The 20,952-nt window shown below is 31.6% G+C and overlaps 1 protein-coding gene across 2 annotated transcripts in view; it reads left to right on the top strand.

Annotated features, from left to right (window-relative positions):
• The window catches only part of Zdhhc17 (zDHHC palmitoyltransferase 17), a 96,959-nt gene that overhangs the window by 53,912 nt on the left and 22,095 nt on the right, over positions 1-20,952 (top strand). For both annotated transcript variants that reach the window (XM_077798679.1, XM_077798678.1), the window contains exons 6-9: positions 3,883-3,947; positions 4,592-4,754; positions 11,301-11,426; positions 20,592-20,734. In XM_077798679.1, the coding sequence (XP_077654805.1) occupies positions 3,883-3,947; positions 4,592-4,754; positions 11,301-11,426; positions 20,592-20,734 (497 nt within the window). The remainder of the gene's footprint in view (positions 1-3,882; positions 3,948-4,591; positions 4,755-11,300; positions 11,427-20,591; positions 20,735-20,952) is intronic.

Below are 20,952 nucleotides of genomic sequence, written 5' to 3'. Positions count from 1 at the left end.
CCACCCTCAAATTTGATAGCTAAGATCAACAACTATTTATTGTATCTCACAGTTCTCTGAGGTGACAGTTTTGTTTTCCTTGTGAAAATGGCTGGGCACTGTAGTCATCTGGGGACTTGAGTGGGCTGGAGAGTTAGCTCACTTATACACATCTTGTGTCTTATTTGGATAGAAATGGCTAGAAAACTGTTCTTAGCTGGGATAGCAAGGTCTCTGTCTTTGTCCATGACAGAACTTCTCCACACCACTACTTTATGTGGTTTCTCCAGCAGGTAACTGGAGTTACTACATGATGGCTTAGAGCTCCCAAAAGAAACACAAAAGCTATTTTGTCTTTTGTTTTAAGTCTTAGGTCTCCTGGCACAGCAGCATTTCTGCTCCTTTCTATCAGTTAAGGTGAGGTTAGGTCTAGCCCCTTTTCAGTGCAGGGAAGGGTCAATGTGGATGTGAATTCCATGGGGGCAAGGTCTATTAGGATCTTCTTTGAAGACCAGCCACTGAAGGGGATAATTCTTTTTCTCCCAGTTTCTCCTAGATTGAAGAATTAACAATACAAACTCACCTTTTTTCCTTGCAGTTTTTAACTAGGAAAAAAAAGAGGTGTAAATTTTTGAGTCATCTTTTTTTTTATTATTGTTGTTGTTAATTGATTGTGGAGTTTGGATGATTTTGTATTTTTAAATCCATCAAAATTATGTAGGCTATAAAATTCTCAAAGGGTAGATTTTCTACCTATCATAGTATCTTTTTTTTTCATTTAGTTGTAGATGGACACGTTCCTTTATTTTATTCATTTTTATGTAGTGCTGAGGATTGAACCCAGGACCTTACACATGTGAGACAAGTGCTCTACTGCTGAAACACAGCCCCAGTCCTCATAGTATTTTTTGTATGAAAAATGCATGATGGTTGTGATAAGTGTCTGACAAATGATTAGTTTTTTCCTATGAGCAGTATTTTCTGTGTACAAAAATTACACATGCTTATTATAAAATAGTTAAATAAAATACAAGAGTCTGGCTTAGAAAATTAAATCCCATTTCTTCCCTTGCCTACCCTAGACTGAGGTTACTTCAACAGTTTAGTACGTAAAAGATCTTTTTTCTGTGTATGTGCGCTAAATAATTACAGAAAACACCCTTCAATGTATGTTTGCATTATACTTTGAATATAGTCCAAAGTTCTCTGCCTTACAGAGTCATCTTTTGAGTTTTCTTCTGTCATCTCTTATTTCTTGTTCTGCTTCAGCTATACCATTCTTGGTATTCCTTGAGCAACTCAGACTTGCTGTTGTCTCAGGATCTTTGTGCTTGCTGTTCCTACTGCTGCTGTGTGGTGGCCTTTCCTTACTTAGTCACTCCCCCCACCACCTCTGTTCAGTCAGGTAGTTGCCCAAATATTATCAGTTCCCATTTATGAGCAACAAAATTAATGTATTTTTATTTCTTCTTTCCCTCTCTTTCACTGCTCTAGGTCAATAATATTATTTTTCTTAGTGTTAACTTTGTTGTGAGAAATATAAAACTGTATTTCTATTACTTTGATTTAGATAATACTCTTTTAAGTCTTAGCTATTACAGACGAGGCTTTCAGCATACTCTCTCTTCAGTTTTTTTTTTTTTTTCATTTTTTCTCCATTTTTTTGTAACCAACTTTACATTGTTAGGATAAATAACATTTCCATTCAGTTTGCCATTCTATTCTTCATAATTGTTTTGGTAATCTGTTAAATATATTCAGTGCTTACTGTCAGTTCTTTTGGATGATTTTTATGAGAAAGAGGGGAAAAATACTAGTTTTTGGAGCCTTTTTGATCATGGGATTTCTATAAGCTTTTGTTCAGAGATTGTTATTTCTTCCTTCTTCCTAATAGAGAATACACATGTGTCCAGACTAAACTTGAAAAAGAAGTACCAAAGTACAAATTCCAACCCAAAGAGAGAAAAGATTGAATTTCATTTTTTCTTTTGAGCTGTGACATAGTTATAGTCTCTAAAAAATTTTTTTCTGTATTTTTGATACTATCACTTTTTAAAAAGGATATGAAAAGACTTACTACTAAGAAATTTAAGCATAAGAAGTCACATGTTTAAGGGCTGGGAATATAGTTCAGTGTTTAGATAGATTGTCTGGCATATATGAGGCCCTGGGTTTGATTCTTGGCATATGATGGATAAGGCAAAACACTGTATTATAGTATATGTGGTGAGGGACTAACTATTGCCAATAAGGATGTATTCTAGTTCTCTAATGTAGTAATTCTTAGCTATTTTTTCTTCCTCAGTTCACTTGGATAATATTAACATTTGAGACATGGTCCCATCAGTAACAGTGGCTCACAAAGAATTGCTACATGGAGATATGCAGTGTTTTATAGGATACTTTTCTAACTGTCCTCTTCTCACTGATTGGTAAATTAAGGAAGACGACTTGGATTAGAAGTGTTTATTTGATATAACCTGGAAATGGGAGATGAGGAAAGGAAGCAGAAAAACTTAATATTTACTGAATATGTTACATTCCAGACTATGGGACTTAGTATTCACATTACTCTACTTAATCATTAAATTCTACTTAAGGGTCTTATGAAATCGTTTTTTGAGGTCACTTTTTTTTTTTTTTTTAATGAAGAAGCTGAAGTTTAGAGGCTTGATCCCCACCCCACCCTTTAGTATAAAAGTGATTAAATAATGGTACAGCTAGGAATTCTAAACCATGTTTATCTTATTCTAAAGCCTATCCCTTTCTCAAGCCCAGAAGAGTCAATGAATATGTCTTTTCACTTAACATTTTGATCATTTACTCTGTTAGGTACTGAGAACACAAAGATAGATTAAATATTGATTCTTAGAGATTCCTATTCTGATTGAGAGACAGATGCCTCAGGTATAGAGAGGATAATCAGACCAGATTGGGGTGGATCAGAGAGGGTTATTTCAGAGCAATGAAGCTGATACACTCCCTGATACATCAGAATGTCTTCAAAGGAGATTTAGAGTTAGGGTAGAATTTTTATTTAGGAGGTGGTAGTTTTATTTCAGATTTGCCAAAAACTAAGCAAAAGGGAGAAGAAGACAGTTCCAGAAAAAAGTTAAAGTTAAGTAGAAGAGGGAAAATAATTATAGTTTACTACATTGTTTGGCCAGGGAGATAATACATATTTATGATAAAAGTAGTGAAAACGTGAATAACATAAGTAGATATCTTGATAAAAAACAATAGAAAAGATGTGTTTTTGTGATGAAGCAGAAGAAGGAAAGTTCTTGTTTTTCATACTGAAGAGTCCCAGAAGATAATGCCTGAAGCTGAAAAATCAAGATGTAGTAATTAGAGAGTCTATTTTGAAGATATGAAATTTAAAAAGCTGAAAGTGGTGGAAAGTAAGGTAGAGGATTGCTTTATCACTTTTTCCTCACAAGCTTTGCAGATTTATTTAACTCTAAAAATGTACATCTATAACATAATAAAAAATAAACATTTGAGTTTATTAAAAAAATTACATCTTTTATTCTGTTTTGAAATACTTAGGGCTAAATAGGGTTGTTTTTCCTTCCTATAATACATTAGCATAAACAAGTTTTTCAGAGATTTGAATCACTTTATGTGTCCTTTGTGGCTGAAAGGCAGAATAGGTAAAGATTCTTAAATACAACACGTGGCATCTTAAAAGGGAAAACTGTGAAAGGATAACATGCTGATCAATTAAAGTATTAGTAGCAATACTTATTTTTATTTTAAAGATAATAAAGATTTTGAAAGTTTCATAAGCCATCCTTGATTGAGTAGTAATGTATTGGCTTCCACAATGTGTCAGTTAGCTTTTTCCAAGTAATTTTGGTTAGAAACTTATAAAATTTTTACTGTTTTACTTTACTCTTTCAGGATGTAGATATGATGGATCAGAATGGAATGACACCTTTAATGTGGGCAGCTTATAGAACACATAGGTATGTAACCATTATACATATTCAGATCATTTTTAGGATAATACATTGTGAAGCAAGTAATGAGAAAAAGCAATAAATGTTATATTACTAATGTTTACAAGTTTTATGTGACATAGTATATAACATAAATTACCTCTTTGGATATTTTGATGTCTATGTTTACCTCTACCTCAGTAATTGTATTTTCTTAATCTATTCCTCCTTTTAACAATTTCTAAGAATTGACAGAGAGATTATCTTCTTTGAAAAGTAATTAATTTTTCATATGATTTACATTGGCAAGTTTATGTATTAATTTGAAAGATGTTTTAAATCATTTTTGGAAAAGTCCAGATTGAACTTTTAAAAAATTAAATTTTTTAATTACATAGGAGTTAATGATATCAGTTCCTACATTAAAATAGAAGATGTTAGGACCAAATATGCTGTGCTATCTCTTGGAACTATATTACTTTATATGGGTTGCACATGCGTAATACATTATACTAGACTATTGTCTCATTATTGATATAAAGTTGTTGAGTAGATTAGAAGTGTTCCAAGATGGAATGCCAATGCAACCACAGTCAGTTTAGTATCTGTAATGATTTCGATAATTGAAATTAGGGTTGTTGTTGTTGTTTTTTTTTTTTTTTCCTTTTCAGTGTGGATCCAACTAGATTGCTTTTAACATTCAATGTTTCAGTTAACCTTGGTGACAAGTATCACAAAAACACTGCCCTGCACTGGGCAGTACTAGCAGGGAATACCACAGTCATTAGTCTTCTTCTGGAAGCTGGAGCTAATGTTGATGCCCAGAACATCAAGGTAAAATTATCTTTTGTTTATTATGCTGTATAAAATGTGGCTCTTAATATATGAATTCCTCAATAAAAAAAATTTTCATAGACTGTGAAAATTGGAAGAAACTTCTTATTTAGTTGCACCCATTGCTTCCATGCAATAATTTGTTTGAAAACTTGGATCATTTACTATCATCTTTTGGTATTGAAATAATTTTTATAGTTTGGTGGTCTTTTCATTAGTGAGTGAATTTATGCTGGTTTTTGGAAATTACATTGTTTGTATTTTTGTAGATGAAAGGGAATAGTTTTCTAGATTCTTTTAGACATTACAGAGAAGATAAGTTTGTATGTGTTTAGACCATATTATTCATAATAAATTTTAGTAATTCTTTGAATTGTTCATTTAATTGTCTTATTTTTTTTAAAGGTCAAGACTGCTAAACTTGATAAATACCTTTATGATATTTATAGGAGAACCTCCTCCCCACCCTAAATGGTGAACTAACCCAGGAAAAGTATAATACAATTAGTTAAGTGCCAAGCACTGTTAACATTTACATTTAGAGATTTGTATACATTTTATGAATATATTCAAGAGAATTCTATTGGTAGTCTCAAATTTTGGTTGATGCTTCTCATTTCTAAAGCTTCAGGATCCACTATGTCTTTAAGGAACAGGGTCTTCTTGTGAAATGAGTGTCAGAAATAACTGTGCCCTTTGACAAATGTTCTTTAATTTTGGCTATAAGTCATAGTATTTTCTGAGTCATGTTTCATAAATGTCTAAAGGATATATGCTAATTAAGTATGAAGGTAGTTCAGGCCACATACTAACCTGAAATGGCCAATCAAAAAGTAGGTATCTCTTGCTGGATCAGGGCATTTCTTTATGTTCCAATGTGTAATTTTTTTCTAGATTTGGTTACTTTAAGAAGAGAAGGTTAAACTACTATGATAAAATAGCTTAGACTGGTTTTTCATTATGATTTATTTAAGATTATAACCAATTTTCAGAAATGAGTCTAGTTACAAATATTAATTTTAGTTAAAAATAAATAATGAAAAATAAGAAATGATAGAATCACATATTTTCTTTCTTTATTTTTTAAAACTTTCAAATTTTCTTGTCCCTACCCAAAGTTATCAGAAAAGTTCATTATCTGCCACTAAACAGGGCAAGAGGAAAATTAGCATACCATAGTGCCTGAGACATAATGTGCACTTTTAGTATTGGCTAAACAAATGAAGATATGCCTAGTCTTGAATTTTACCTAAGCTGGCATTCAAAATGATTCTTCCAGGATCCTTTCTGTCACTTCAGAAATTGTAGAGAGAGTTTTGCTTTTCCAAAAAGTTTTAAATAGTATCCTTTAAAAAGTTCATGGCACTGGAGCTAGTAAATTAGGCTGACCCCAGGCCAAAAGGATAAGGAAGAAGTTTGACTAAGTCTCATTAATATTCCTATAAGAAAAATTTAGTGGTTTCCTCATATTTTACTATCTGAATTGCTTTCTAATATTACTTGTCTTTGCTACTAGACAGACATTGCTAAAATGATCGTGCACTAGGAAGAAAACATTTTAATTTAGTATTATCTTCTTGAAGAAACTGAACTGTTTCAGAATGGCAGATAGTAAGAGACTGCATACCTTCTGCCAATAACCATAGTATGTTGAATACATAACAGTATATTGAAATTATGGTGATACTAAAGAATTATAATTGTAAAATGACACAGTTGTAGAATTTGAAACCAGTAGTTTATTTTTGAGCTTTATTTTTTTTCTATTTATATAAAATTTTAGGAAACCTCTTCAATCGTGATCTTTTAAGTGTTTGAGGAATTGTTTATAATTTAACATATCTTCAAATAAATAATGGAAAGTTGTGATTCCCATTAACCATTGCATAAATGTTTAATCTTAATAAAAGAAATATTATATAATGAATTTCAGCAGAGAAGTAATGGTAACAGTAGAGAAATTATTTAGGTACTTTTGTACCTTTTCTTTTTATTGTCCTTTAAGTTCAGGCACATTAGCTATTTGATACCAGGATCAGATAAAATGAAATGTAGTTTCCTTGGCTGGTAGTGCAATTCATGTGAATACTTTGTAGAGTCTAGTGACAAATAATGGAGCTAATTATTATGCCTGTGGGCATTTTATTCATGTAATTTTTTCCTGCACAAATTCTTTTTTATTAGTGTTTTAGTTTTATTTGACATACATTCAAAGTTGGCTATTTTACAAGGTTATTTTAAATGTAATTGTCTAGTGGCTTCTAGGTGACATTATTTCTAAAAAGAATAAAACATAAAGTTTAGGGAGGAATTCCATTTGCTCAAAGCAACATATATACTTTTAGCAAAAAAAAAAATTGTCTTTTTATCCACTTTGCTTAAAAAGTAGACTTTTAATTAGATTGTGTGCATGTATAAATATGTATCAACAAAACCCTCCATTATGTACAATCATAAGGTACCAAAAAAAAAGAAAGAATGTGGGATAAAAAAGTAGATTTTTGTTTTAAACTCCACTTTTTATGTAATTAAAAGGATGAAATAAGTATCAAATGCCTTTTCTTCTGGGATCTGACATTCCTGTTATGCATAAGTGTAGTTACCACCTTTTAATAAAACCATTTTTCACTCATTTGCAAATATTTGTTTGTTCAGTTATAGGTAGGCACAGTTTTTAAGATAGATATGATCCCTCTTTTCCTTTTTCTTTTTTTTTTCTTTTAGTTGTAGATGGACACAATACCTCTATTTAATATTTTTGATGTGATACTGGGGAGCAAACCTAGTGCCTCACGAGTGCTAGGCAAGCACTACCGCTGAGCCACAACCCCAGCCCGATCCTGTTTTCTTAGAACTTATAGGTTTTTTTTCTTTTTTTTTTAATATTTATTTTTTAGTTACAGGTAGATACAATACCTTTATTTTATTTTTATGTGGTGCTGAGGATCGAACCCAGTGTCCCACACATGCTAGGCGAGTGCTCTATTGCTGAGCCACAACCCCAGTCCAGAACTTATGTTTTAATGCGGAAATAGACAATAAGTAAATTTTTAAAAACACAAATGTAATTGAGTGATAGTACTGAGAGGGCCACATCAGTTGTGACTTGAAAATACTTCTGAGAAGATGACGTGTACTTTGAGAATCGCATAAGAAAGAGTTGTACAGAGATGTGGGGAAAAAGCTTCCTTGTAGAGGACCCTGCAAGCATGCAGGATGAGGTTGCTGTGTTTGAGGTGTAGAAATAAAGACAGTTTGGCCTGTGAACAAGAAACTGAAGTCTCTTGGGATGCAGGTGTCAGATTGTGCAGTGCCATGATGAGAATCTTCAAGTCTTGGGAGGCAGTTAGAATGATTTATGTAGACTGCCTGTGGGATGTGCTTTTTGTTTTAAATATCTTTAAAATTTTACTTTGATTGGGGAAGAATGCATTGAAGAATTAAAAGAATGGAAAGGATAGGGATCAGTTAGCCATTGTAGTGAATCAGGAAAGTAACTGATGTTAGCTTAGCATACCATCTGAGGAGTAGGGATGGAAAGAAATGAATGGAGTTGGAGATAATATTTTAGAGCAGAAATGAAAAGGTATATTATATAAGGGAATGAAAGAAAATATTATCAGTCATTTAGGTTTTCTTTTAATTGTCTTGTGATACATGTTGAGGTTGTGTAGATTGAAGAGGAAATACTTTTTTGGCAGTGAAGTTAATAGGAATTAGTTCTATTTGGATTATATTCAGTTTGCAGTGATGTGGACTGTATTTAACTAATTGAATATAGATTGCTGCAAATTTTGAAAGGGAAAAAATTTAAAAATTGTTTTTTTTCCTTTGTCTAGAAATTTGACAAAGTTTATACCAGTACTTTTTTTTCATTTTAAAAGTCTTAGGAAAGAGAATCTTATTGATAAAAATGAATTGCAACAGTAGGATGTAGCCTACAAATCTGGATTTAACTCTAAAAGTTATTCTTCAAAGAAAGTGAAAAAGTATACTTTGTGTAACAACTGCTAGTTGATCCTATTTCTTCTAAAATCATCATTTTCCTAGTAAGATTAAGCTTAAGTTTCTTAGAAATCTGCCTAAAGATTTGCTCTTGTAAATAAGTTGAGTAAGGAATTTACTTCTTTTAACATAAAAATGATTCTTCTATCAGTATAAGATAGAACTTAACTTTGAAAACAATTGATATTAAATGACAGGCAGTTTTTTGATCCTTGGAAGGATCAGGAATAGCTGTATACTCTATTAGAGGGTCTCATTTTGGGGTCCACCAATGGACTTCCTAAAATTGTTAGAAAAAAGTTAATGTGAATCAGTATTTTATGGGGAAAGAATCATTGGCTTTCATCAGATGTGACTCCTTGAATTTAAGAACTCCAGCTATAGATAATAGTTACATAGAATAAGGTTGAACCTTTCCATTTAAGTAGCAACAGTGTGTGTATGTGTATGTGGGGTGATTTGGTGTAAGAAGAATAAAAAACAAAACAAAACAAAAAATTATGGCCTATGCCATAACTCTTTTTTTATGGTAGTATCTCATTTGTGAAATTTTTAAAGATAATATTTTATCCCCTAGTGTATGTTTTTGGTTAAGTAGGTTAATTTAGATGAATTGAGTTTGGGGAGAAAAATTAATCACTGAGTGCTGCGCAAGCATTTATGATCTCTTCTGAAATTATCAAAGAATAATTTTAGCTTTATGGAATGTAAAATTACTGAACTCTCATAATTAATTAATATATTTGAAAGATTTCTTGGTTCTTGAAAAGAGGTAAGAAACTTTTCAGAAAATAGTTGTTCATTACCTCTTGAACGCCTGACCTAGATGGTCTCTAATGAATTTTTCCTTAGTTTTTACAGTAAAATTCATTCTCATTTAAGGCAAAACTGAGTGATCTTCCACCTTAGACATAACGTTTATCTGATCAAAACCCTTAAAGAATTTCTTAGCAGTTACATAGTCTATAAATACTCCATGTGAATTCTTGCTGAGGTCACTATTGTTAGTATTATTTTATTATTTTGGCTGAGACATGGAGTGATCAAAATATAGACTTGATTCAGAACCCTGCCTGGTTTTAGTATGATCCTTTAAATTAATTGCTTGTTTATTTTGCCAGCTGAATAAAATAACTATACAAAAACAGTCAGATGACTAGAGGAGTTGAAAGATTTTTTTAAAGCTCCCTCAATCTTTTTGTCTAGGCAATCCTTAGGTGTCACATGGCCCTCTAGTGGAAGGGATGCTCAGCTGGACCGAGGCAACTGCAGGATATTCTCTGGGAGTTGTTACCCAAGGGATTGCTATTATTCAGGTAATATTTATAGTTTGGATTAATTAGCTGGTTCTGACAACTTAGGTGATGGAATTCTGGAATAAGCAAGGAGATATTTAAAATAAATATCCCTATTTGTGGAAGAGACACCTAGATTAGCCCATTCCTTATTAAATACCATTGATTTTGATATTAAAAGATTGGTTGGGCTTTTTGTTGTTATTGTTGTTTTGTAATAGTTGTTGCTGTTGGTGGTAGTGGTATATTTTATTTTTTTGTTTATTTTTAATTTTAGTGTTGTTTTTTTTAAATCACATTTCAAACTTGATAAGTAATCATCTTTCATGAGTAAGGTACCCCAAGGCTTCTTATTCCTTTATTCTTTTTCACATGGTATTTTGAATTTTTTTTTATATTTTTCTGAAGTAATTTGAATATCTGTCTTTACATTCATCAAATTTTGACAAACAATTTTCATTTCAGTTTTCTATTTGACATAGTAGAAAAATAAAGGAGGACATTAAATAAAGTGGAAATGTAGGTATCGATTTTGCCAAAGTAGAAATTCAATTTTAAATTAGTAAAAGCAAAAAGAAACCTATAGAATTGGGAATGTTTATTTCTTAGCTTGTTTAGTGCATTTTAGTTATACTTGCTTATACTCCCTGGCATTCTTTTTCTTAGCATTAAACCTGCTAGTTTATACCTTGTACTACACTATTTTTATCACTTCTATTCTCTTTGGAAATTTCTGGTTGGGTGAATAAATTTAAGATAGGTCAAGAATGCCAGTACAGTAGTAGCAGAATAGAACTTGACATTTCTTTTTCTTCCCTATTCTCTTCCTTTGACTTATACTATTTTACTGAGATTTCTGGCAACTTGGTATTGTATGTAGCAGAATGTTTTATATCAATCAGTATTACTAATCTATACAGAATATGAAATAACTGATAAATTAAGTGATAGCCTCTGATCCAGCAGGTACTAAAATACCTACTTTTTGATTTGCTCTCTAATATGTCAAAATGCAAGCAAAAATAGAATCTATAGAATAAGATGAGACAACACATTTTTTTATTGTACTTTGGAAAATTGTTAACAAATATGTAATGGTTTATATACATAATTTTGACTTTAACTGATAGCAAAATGATGTAAATGAATTAATAATATGGTTGATTTATTTTTGTGGAAATTTAGTTATTAACTAAAGTATTCTGCTTTTTCTTTTATTTTAAATATAAAATTCTTATATTATCAGGGTGAATCAGCACTTGATCTGGCAAAACAGAGGAAAAACGTGTGGATGATCAACCATTTGCAAGAGGCAAGGCAAGCAAAAGGATATGACAATCCATCTTTCCTTAGAAAGCTAAAAGCTGACAAGGTAAACTCATGACTAAAGAGTTTTATTCTATAATCTTTTAAGTAAGATTCGTGGCCACACTTACTTAGCATGAATATTCAGACTTTAATTTTGGCTTTCCCAGAGCAATTTTTACAATATTGCTTTAACTAGGATAAAGTGAAGATAAATAGCAAAGTTTCTTAGAGTTCTGCTTACTTGGTTTATGTCAGTGTTGGTTTCCTGATAATTAAGAAGGATAGGATATGAAATTGCTTAAATTTCCATAGGCTACTAACATAATTTTTAGCTTATTGATTCAACTAGCCTTGTGTTCATTTGTTAGTATAGTAATAAATCATGAAACATCAGTCGTAATATATATATTTTTAAAAACAACTGTAGCTCTAATTAATTTGAAATTTTTATTCTTTTGTGATATGTTGTAACTTCTGTAGAGAGAAAACTTATGTTCTTGACTACTCCATGGAAAGTCCATATTTATATCTTCCATATACCTTTAATTTTCCCCAAAAGGGGGGGGGGTTCTAGATTTAAATTTTTTTGTGTGTTCCTCCAAAAAGAGGAAATTGGTTGACTGACAATTTTTTTTTTAGTATACTTAAATAATTTACAGTGTATCTTCTAACTTTCAATAATCACAACTTGAGTGATACTAAGTTTTGACTACCGTCTTTATGTATGTCTTACTCAGGCTATTCTAGTGGTGATAGTAATTGTTTAAATTTAACATTGATATGTTATCAAGATGGAAAGATAAGTTTTGAATAAAGGGAAAGCAGTGTCTCAATTACTTAACAGGAATTCAGACTCCTTGATGAGCTGAAAAGTTCACTAGTTTATTACATAAACATCAGAAGAATTAGATTTATAGTTTTTGAACTCTTTTCAAACTTCATAGCTAAAAATAATGAACATTTTCCACATCATGTTATTGTTTCCAGTTAATTATTAAATATGGTACAGAAAGTGATTTATTTATTTATTTTGATGTTGCTTTGTAAACTTGGAGCCATTTTGCTCAACAGGGAAAAATAGCTAATGTCTCATGATAATTTTGCTAGTAATAAAAATATCTTAAATTATTCTGTAAATATTGTAATCTTAAAATTTTTTTGTTGTTGATTTTAAATATTTTGAAGTCTTATTTTAACATACAGTCAGATGAAAATAACATTTAAATACTAGATGTTTAACAATTTGCAAAGTTACTTATTATAGCATTAAGAAACTGTGAGGTTTATGAGTTTGGCAATTATTTCTTTTTAAAAAGAGAACTTCTTAAAATTTTAGCAGAATTTTTAACATTTGTATGTTATTGTGAACGGTTCGAAGTTGAATTTCTTTCCTGTTTTTCTTTCCATTAAGGACTTTAAATATGCTAAGTTTTGTTTAAAAGATTACTGAGGCTGGAGCATAGCTCTGTGATAGAATGCTTGCCTGGCATGTGTGGAGCCAGGGTTAGATTCCCCAGCACTACCCCCAACCCCCAAGAAGTTACTAGTTAAAAATATATATGATGATTGAAATCTCTGATATGTGAGATTAAACATCAGTAGTTAAGTAGACTCTTCATTTTCTTTACATTTCATATTAGAAAAATTTAAATCATGAACATGATTTTTTTTGCTAGCCTGTGAAAGTATGTTCTATATTTAGAACTAACCATGGGGGTGAAAAAGTAAATAAGAAAATAGTGACACTTAGGACTCAATATTATTAGAAAAATCATCCTTTGAAGCAAGAAGTGGAAGGGGTGGATATTTTAGGACAGTGCTAATAAATAGACATGGAAAGAATCTTGATTTTAGAAAATGATTTTAAAAGCTCTTAGGATTTTAAACAGATTTATAGGTAATCGTGAACTGCTTAACAAGTTAGAGGAGAATCTTTAAATTAGTACTCTCAACATTTAAAAATATATGATCCCATTGTTAGTTAAATTTCACATATCCTTTTAGAAATGTTTATTGATTATGTAAAAATAAATCTTGGAAGATTGAATACATACTCCTGTTAAATACTACTAAAATCGCTGAACATTATATACAAAACAAGTGTAATAAGATTCTTGAAGATGGAGAGAACAAAGGCTGAGTGTCTTGGGATTCAGGACCTGAAGAAGAACATGGTGGTGAATTCTATGGGTTTTCTATTTTGACCCATATACCCTAGACTAGGGGCTGGCAAAGCTGGCCACTCAATACTATCCAAATGTATGCAGACAAAAATAGCCAGAACAAAAGCACACTCTAGTCAGAGAGCCAAAAAAGAGGCACCCCAGAGAGACAGAAATCTTCTAAAAAATAACTGCTGTCCCATAGCCAAACACTACAGAAAAACATGTGGCTCTACCTTGCCTCAGAGCATCAAAGTCCCACTGCTTAGCCTGGATTTCTATACTTACCAGCTTGTAATGAAATGCCCCACCTTTTCTCGAAAGGTGGGACTTTTATTGTCATTGGCTGTTAATGAAGTCCTATCTCTACCCCCAGCAATCCTACCTCTTCCAGCCAGAGAGAGATCAGTAGAGGTATACTGAAGGGTGGAACTTCTAGCCCTTGTCCAGCATTAATGAGGAACCTTCTCCTCAGGTGGCAGTGTAAGCTAAAGTAGGGGTCCTGGACTTCTATCCCACCTGAAGAGAAGAGATTCCTCCCTACTATCTCTTTGAAACTGTTTCAGAAGAATCCATCAAAAAGAAAGTCCAGTAAGATCCCTAATCGCAAAGTACCCAAAATATCCAGGTTTCAATTGAAATTTTCTTGTCATACCAAGAACTAGGAAGATTTGAAACCGCATGAAATAATTGCCAACACTATGATGATGAAGGTTGAAATTGTCTGACAAAAGATTCTAAAGCAGCCATCATAAAGATTTCAACAAGTAATTATGATCATGATTGTTATGAACATAAACAAATAATTATGAACATGATTGTGAAACAAATAAATAGCAAAGAAATAGAATGTAGAATATAAAGAAGAATCCATTGAAAAATTGAAAATTACAGGAACCAAAATAACAACAACAACAAAAAACCCTCAATGGATAGGTTCAACAATAGAATAGAGAGGACAAAGGAGAAATTCAATGATCTCGAAAATAGAACAATAAAATTTACCCATTTTGAATAGTGAAAGGAAATTGGAGGGGGAGAGGAAAGGAACAAAACCTCAGGGGCCTGAATATGATCCCACATTGTTATGATTAGAGTCCTAGTAAAAAGGAGAAAGAGGATGAGGCTGAAAAACTAAAGATAAAATGACGAAAAATCCCCAAATTTGTCAACATAAAAATTTACAGATTTAGACGTTGACCAAACTTTCAAGAAATCCTCACTAAATACATCATAGTCTAACTTCTGGAAACTAGAGAAACAAAAAGAAAACCTTAAAATCCTCTTACCAATAAGGGAAAAATAATTCAAATGACAGATTTTTTTAAAGTCAGAAACCATAAATGCCACAAGCAGCTTGTACAGTTTTCAAATGTTGAAAGAAAATTTAATTCAAAATCCTGTGTCTGGTGAAAGTATCATTTAGGAATAAAGGGGAAATCAAAACATTTTCAAAACTAAAGAGAACTTAACACCAGCAAGTACCCTGAAAGATTGGCAAACAAAGTTTTTTAAATAGAAAGGAAATAATAAAAAGAAGGAATCTTTAAAATGTTAGAATCTGGTAAGCAAAATTATGGGTACATAGAATCTTCTTGTGTCTTCTAAATTATGCTTAAGAATTGAAGCAAAAATTATAACAGTTTGATGTGGTTCAACAATACATAAATTAAAACAGAATTCTAAAATATGTTATAGTAACCCCCAGGTAGGCAGGAAAGGAAAAAAAAAACAATGGGGAAAACAACAAAACAAAAAATAAAATTGCATACTTATTCAACCCGGGATTGAACTCAGGGGCACTTGACCACATCCCCAGCCCTCTTTTGTATTTTTTTAAATTTAGAGACAGTGTCTTACTGAGTTGCTTAGCACTTCACCATTGCTGAGGCTGAATTCACGATCCTCCTGCCTCACCATCCTGAGCTGCTGGGATAACAGGCTTGTGCCACTGTACCCGGCAAAATTGCATACTTTGACATATCAATAATTATGCTGAGTGTAAAATGATCTAAGTTTACAAGTAGAAGACCACTGTTGACAATGTGGATTATAAATTGTTTTCCAACTGTATGCTTTTTACAGAAACTCATTTGACATATAATGATACAGGCCAATTGAAAGTAACAATGGAAAATAATGTTACCATGATCCCAAAGTCAGATAAAGACAGTCCAGAAAAGAAAACTATGTAGATCATTATCCCTTATGAATGTGGACTTAACAATTCTTAACAAAATATTAGCAAATAGAATTAAGCAATATATAAAAGGAGTTACCATGACCAAGTGAGAGTTTTTCCCTCCAGAGATGCAAGATTGATGCAGTATTCAAAAAATTAGTCAATAGTCTATTAACAAAGAATAAGTTCATGACCATGTTAATTAATGCAGAAAAAAACATTTCATAGTTGAATGTCCATTTATGATAAAAACTCAAGAGAAGTTCTTCAGTTTTATAAAGAACCGTTATTTATATAACTCAAGTCTGTCATCATACTTAATGTTGAAAAACTGAATGCTTTCCCTTCAAGATTAAGAACAAGGCAAGGACATCCCTCTTATTGCTCATACTCTACACAGTGATGGAAATTCTAGCTAGTGCATTAAGTCAGGAAAAGGAAATTAGAACAAACAGGAACAAATAAAAATATCCCTATTTATAACTAAGCAAGGTCACAAGATGTAAGTTATTTTAAGAAAAACCTACTTTTTTCATATTTGCCATAAGAATGTAGAAACTACGATTAAGAAATTAAGAGTTAGAATGTCTCAAAAAATTATTGAAACATTTAAACATAAATCTAACCAACTGAAAATGTAACTGTATGCTGAAAATCAAAGATGCTGATGAAAGAAATCAAAGATGATCTGAGTAAATGGAAATATGTATTGTGTTTATGAACTGAAAGACTCAACAGGTAATATTTCAGTTGCTCTAAGTCGATATACAAATTAATGAATTCATCAAGATTACAGCAAGAGATTTTGTTGTATATAACAAAGATTATTCTAAGATTAGTATGAAAAGGTAGTGGATCTAGAAGAGCTGAAACACTTTTGAAAATGAGGAATCACTACAAATTTTCCTGTTACATTTTGATCTATTATGTACCCACAATATTTAATTACTCTCTGATATTGCTGGAAGGGATAAACTCATAAATAAATGGAACAGGCTCTAGCTTAGAAATAGAACCACACAGAAATGCTCACTGACTTTTGAAAGAAGTGCAAAATCAATTAATCAAAAACAACCTTTTCACCTAATAGTTTTAAAGCATTTGGATACTCACAGGCAAATAGATGAGTAAGTCAAGTCAATCTTTCTTGACTCAGACCTTACACCTTATACAAAAATTAACTCAAAATGATTGAGATTTTACTGTATGATGTAAAGCACTTTTAATTATAATGTTAGAAAAAAATGAAAAAAAAATCAATTATAGTGCTAGGTAAAATGTTACTAGATTTGATACAAAAAGCATTATCTATAAAAGGGAAAAAGAAAGAAAAAAATGACATCATGCAAATTTAAAACATTTGTTCTATTCAATACCCTACTAAAATTCCAAGAAAGTCTGTAGTTTACTTAATAATATTGTACCAGTTTTTTAGCTTCCAGGCTTTCATGATTGTACTATGGTTCTTTAAGTTGTTAACATTAAGGAAAAAATATATCATCCAATTAATGAGTGTAGAATTCTATTTAAATCTATTAGATCAAGATGAATGTGATATTCAAGTCTTCTGTGTCTTCACTAATATATCTGCTTGATCTACCAAATATTAAGTATATTTAAAATGCCTTACTGTGATAAGGGGATTTGTTAGTTGCTACCTATTGTTGTCTTTTTTTACTTAATATGTTTTGAAGTCTCATTTAAGATGCACCAAATTTAAAATACTTTATTTTCCTGCTGAATTATAACTCTAATACTATAAGGTAAACTTCTCAATTTCTAGTAAAGTTTACCAACAGATTTATTTTGAACAGCATGAAAATTAATGCATCTTTTTCTATCTTTCTTATTTTCACCTTTCCGAATCCTTTTAGGTATGTCATTTGTAAACAGTATATTGCTGAATTTTATTTCTTGATCCAGTCTTTACAAGAATAATAAATGTTTTTGATAGAAAAATAAAGACCCTATTAAGAGAATGGGAAGACAAGCTATAAGCTGTAGACAGATAATATTGGCAAGACAGATATCCAACAAAAGACTAGTATCCAAAATATGTAAAGGAACTCTCAAAACTCAGAAGTAAAAAATCAAAGAATCCAATTTAAAAATAGTTTAAAGACCTGGAGACATATTTCCTTAAAGAAGATATACAGTTGTCAGATAAGCACATGAAGAGATGTTCAACATTATCAGCCAGCAGGGAAATGCAAATTAAAACCATAGTAATTTACCTATTGGAATGACTAAAATAGTGGAGATGTAAAATAAAATAATACCTGGATAACAGCTTGGAAGTTTCTTTGGGGAAAAAAAAAAACAGACATGCAATTACCATATAACTTAGTCATCTCTCTTGCAGACATATCATCCTTGTATATGAAAACTTACTTTTACACTAAAACCTATACACTAATGTTTATAGTAACTTTTGTTTATAATAGCTCCAAACTATAAAAATTGTGCTGCCCTTTATTGGGTGAATGGCTAAATAAACTGTGGTGCATCTATACCATTAAATCGAAGCAAGAAAAAAGAATGAATTAATAATAATGCAATAACTTGGATGAATCTCCAGAGAATTATTATGTAAAAAAATATTATGGGTTATATACTGTGTGACTCCATTTATATAAAACTCTTGGAATTATACAAATGAAGAACAGATGAATTATTGGTTGCCAGGGGTAAGGAGTTGTTGGAGGTAGAAGGGAACTTGGCAAAGTGATGGAATATTCTGTGACTTGACTGAGTTTAGGTTAAATTCTGGGTGTGATAATGTCTTACCACTAGGAGAACTTACTCACAGGGTACCCAGTATCTGTCTATATTATTGACTACAACTGTGTTTGAATCTGTAATTATTTCAAGATACAAAGTTTATTTAGAAACAGTTTGTCCAATAGTAGAATTTAGGTAGTGGTTATGAAGGTATTCATTGTAAAATTCTTTCAAATTTCTTATGTAATTTAAAGTTTCCATAAAGATAGGAAAAAATAGATTTGTCATATCAATATAGCAGCACATCATCAATACATCTTTATAATGTCATCTCACATATATTAAACGATAGTTTGAAATTTTTTTTGAAAGAAAATATGTCTTAGAGATCCTACACAGATATTTATCCAATGAAATAAAACATGTTCAACAAAAACCTTTATGAAAATGATTGTAATGACAAAACTGGAAACAATTCTGATTTGTTAAGTGGGGAATGGATAAACCTAGCAGAGGTACAGAATAGAATACTACTCACCATTGAAAAATGAACAAACTGCAGATATACCACACAGCAATATGGAAAAATGCTAGATACATTCTCTAAATGAAGAAACCTGACTTAAAAGGTTACATTCGTTATGATTCCTGCAAAGAACAATTTACAGGGATAGAAATCAGATTTGTAGTTAAACTGAGCTGATACTGGAGGTTGGGGGGTAGATTTGGGGATTGATAGAACTGTTAATGTTACCTTGGCTTTGGTGCAAGTTATACCATTCTAAGTGTTAGTCAAAAAATTAGGGATGGGGTTGTGGCTCAGCAGTAGAGCACTCGCCTAGTACATGTGAGGCCCTGGGTTTGATCCTCAGCACCACATATAAATAAATGAAATAAAAGTATTAAAATAAAAACTTAAAGAATTGTACTCAAAAGTAAATTTTTACTATATATAAAAAAGTATCTCTATTTTTAATGTGACTAGTAATTGAGGGAGAACAAGTGTTTTAACTAAAAACAAATGAAATTGAAGATAATTTTAGTCTATCTTCTCTCCTGCTAGTACCCACATAATCCTCCAAGTTGAAAAACTCTGATATCTTCATAAAAGTTCACATAAATGTAGAAAAAATTTAGATTAAAAATTAGGTTAATTATTGGACTACAATATTAACTGATGTTGATATTTATTAATCTGCTACAATTACATTCATATTAGAAAGTGAGTTACAATGGTTTAATTAGGGAAAATATGGTCATTTATATAAAGAAATATTTTATTTCACTAGAAACCATAGTATGAAAAAAGTGCGAAAAGGTATAAATAACATAATCTTAGCCTTCAGAAAGATAAAGAGGAAAATAGTATTTATATTTTCAGCTTTGTTGGGTCACAGCTGAGTATCTCATATAGTTTTGTCACGTAAGGTAACTCAAGAAAGACTTGATTAGCTGCCCATAAGGTTGTGAGGGCTGTTACGTTGAAGAGATAACAGTTTGTGTTTCTCTGAAGACAAAATTGTTATAGATGTTATAAGGAAGTATATAGGGTTTATACTTTGCAAGTGTGGACCTTCTAACAACCAGCCCCAAACAGAAATGAAATGGAACTCCTTGTGGAGTTTGGCACACTCTGTCTTGATTTGTGTTCAGAGGCACTTGTCTCCATTCTGTGGGTTCCGGGAGCCTGAAGATTATTTGATTTTATTATCATCTCATTTTAGGGTTTTGATATACTGTTACTTTATGTCATTTAGAATGTCTTCTCTGGGTTAGGTTTCCTTGTTCTGATGGAGTACTTAGACCATATTCATTTTGATTGTCCTCTATCTAGTTATCAATGTCTTTGTTAAAATGGGATGGTTTTTGTCGTGAACTATTTTCTAGTCTCCATGATAGCCTGTGGTTCTGCAGCCTTCTGTATCTGACCATGTAGAGACTACTTCTATAACTTCTATTTTCCTTTTCCACAATCTTAACAAAGTCCTTTTGAATTGTTTAGTATTTGTCTCCAGAAGACCACTACCTTGAATAATACCTGCACATAGCAGGCTATTTTGAATGAATTTCACTCTGTCTTGCATACTTTCACAACAATTACAATGATTCAGATTGAGGTTACTTCAGACTTGCAAAAACTTTCTAATTATTTGTTTCTGTACAGGAATTTCGGCAGAAAGTAATGTTAGGAACTCCCTTCCTAGTTATTTGGCTGGTTGGGTTTATAGCAGACCTAAATATTGATTCTTGGCTCATTAAAGGACTAATGTATGGTGGCGTTTGGGCTACAGTACAGTTTCTTTCAAAGTAAGTATGTTGTTTTTAAACTATGTTTTTAACTGTACATGAATTTCATTTATTTATTTGTTTGTTTGTTTGGTACTGGGGATTAAACTAGGGTACTCAACCACTGAGCCACATTCTCAGCCCTTTTTTGTAATTTTTTATTTAGAGACAGAGTCTCACTGAGTTACTTAGGGCCTTGCTAATTTGCTGAGGCTGCCTTTGAACTCACAGTCCTCCTG

Source organism: Urocitellus parryii, chromosome 5 (genome assembly GCF_045843805.1).
Source record: "Urocitellus parryii isolate mUroPar1 chromosome 5, mUroPar1.hap1, whole genome shotgun sequence".
Classification (NCBI taxonomy): domain Eukaryota; kingdom Metazoa; phylum Chordata; class Mammalia; order Rodentia; family Sciuridae; genus Urocitellus; species Urocitellus parryii.
Note: the sequence above shows the minus strand (reverse complement) of the source record. Positions and strands in the feature narration are given on the sequence as shown.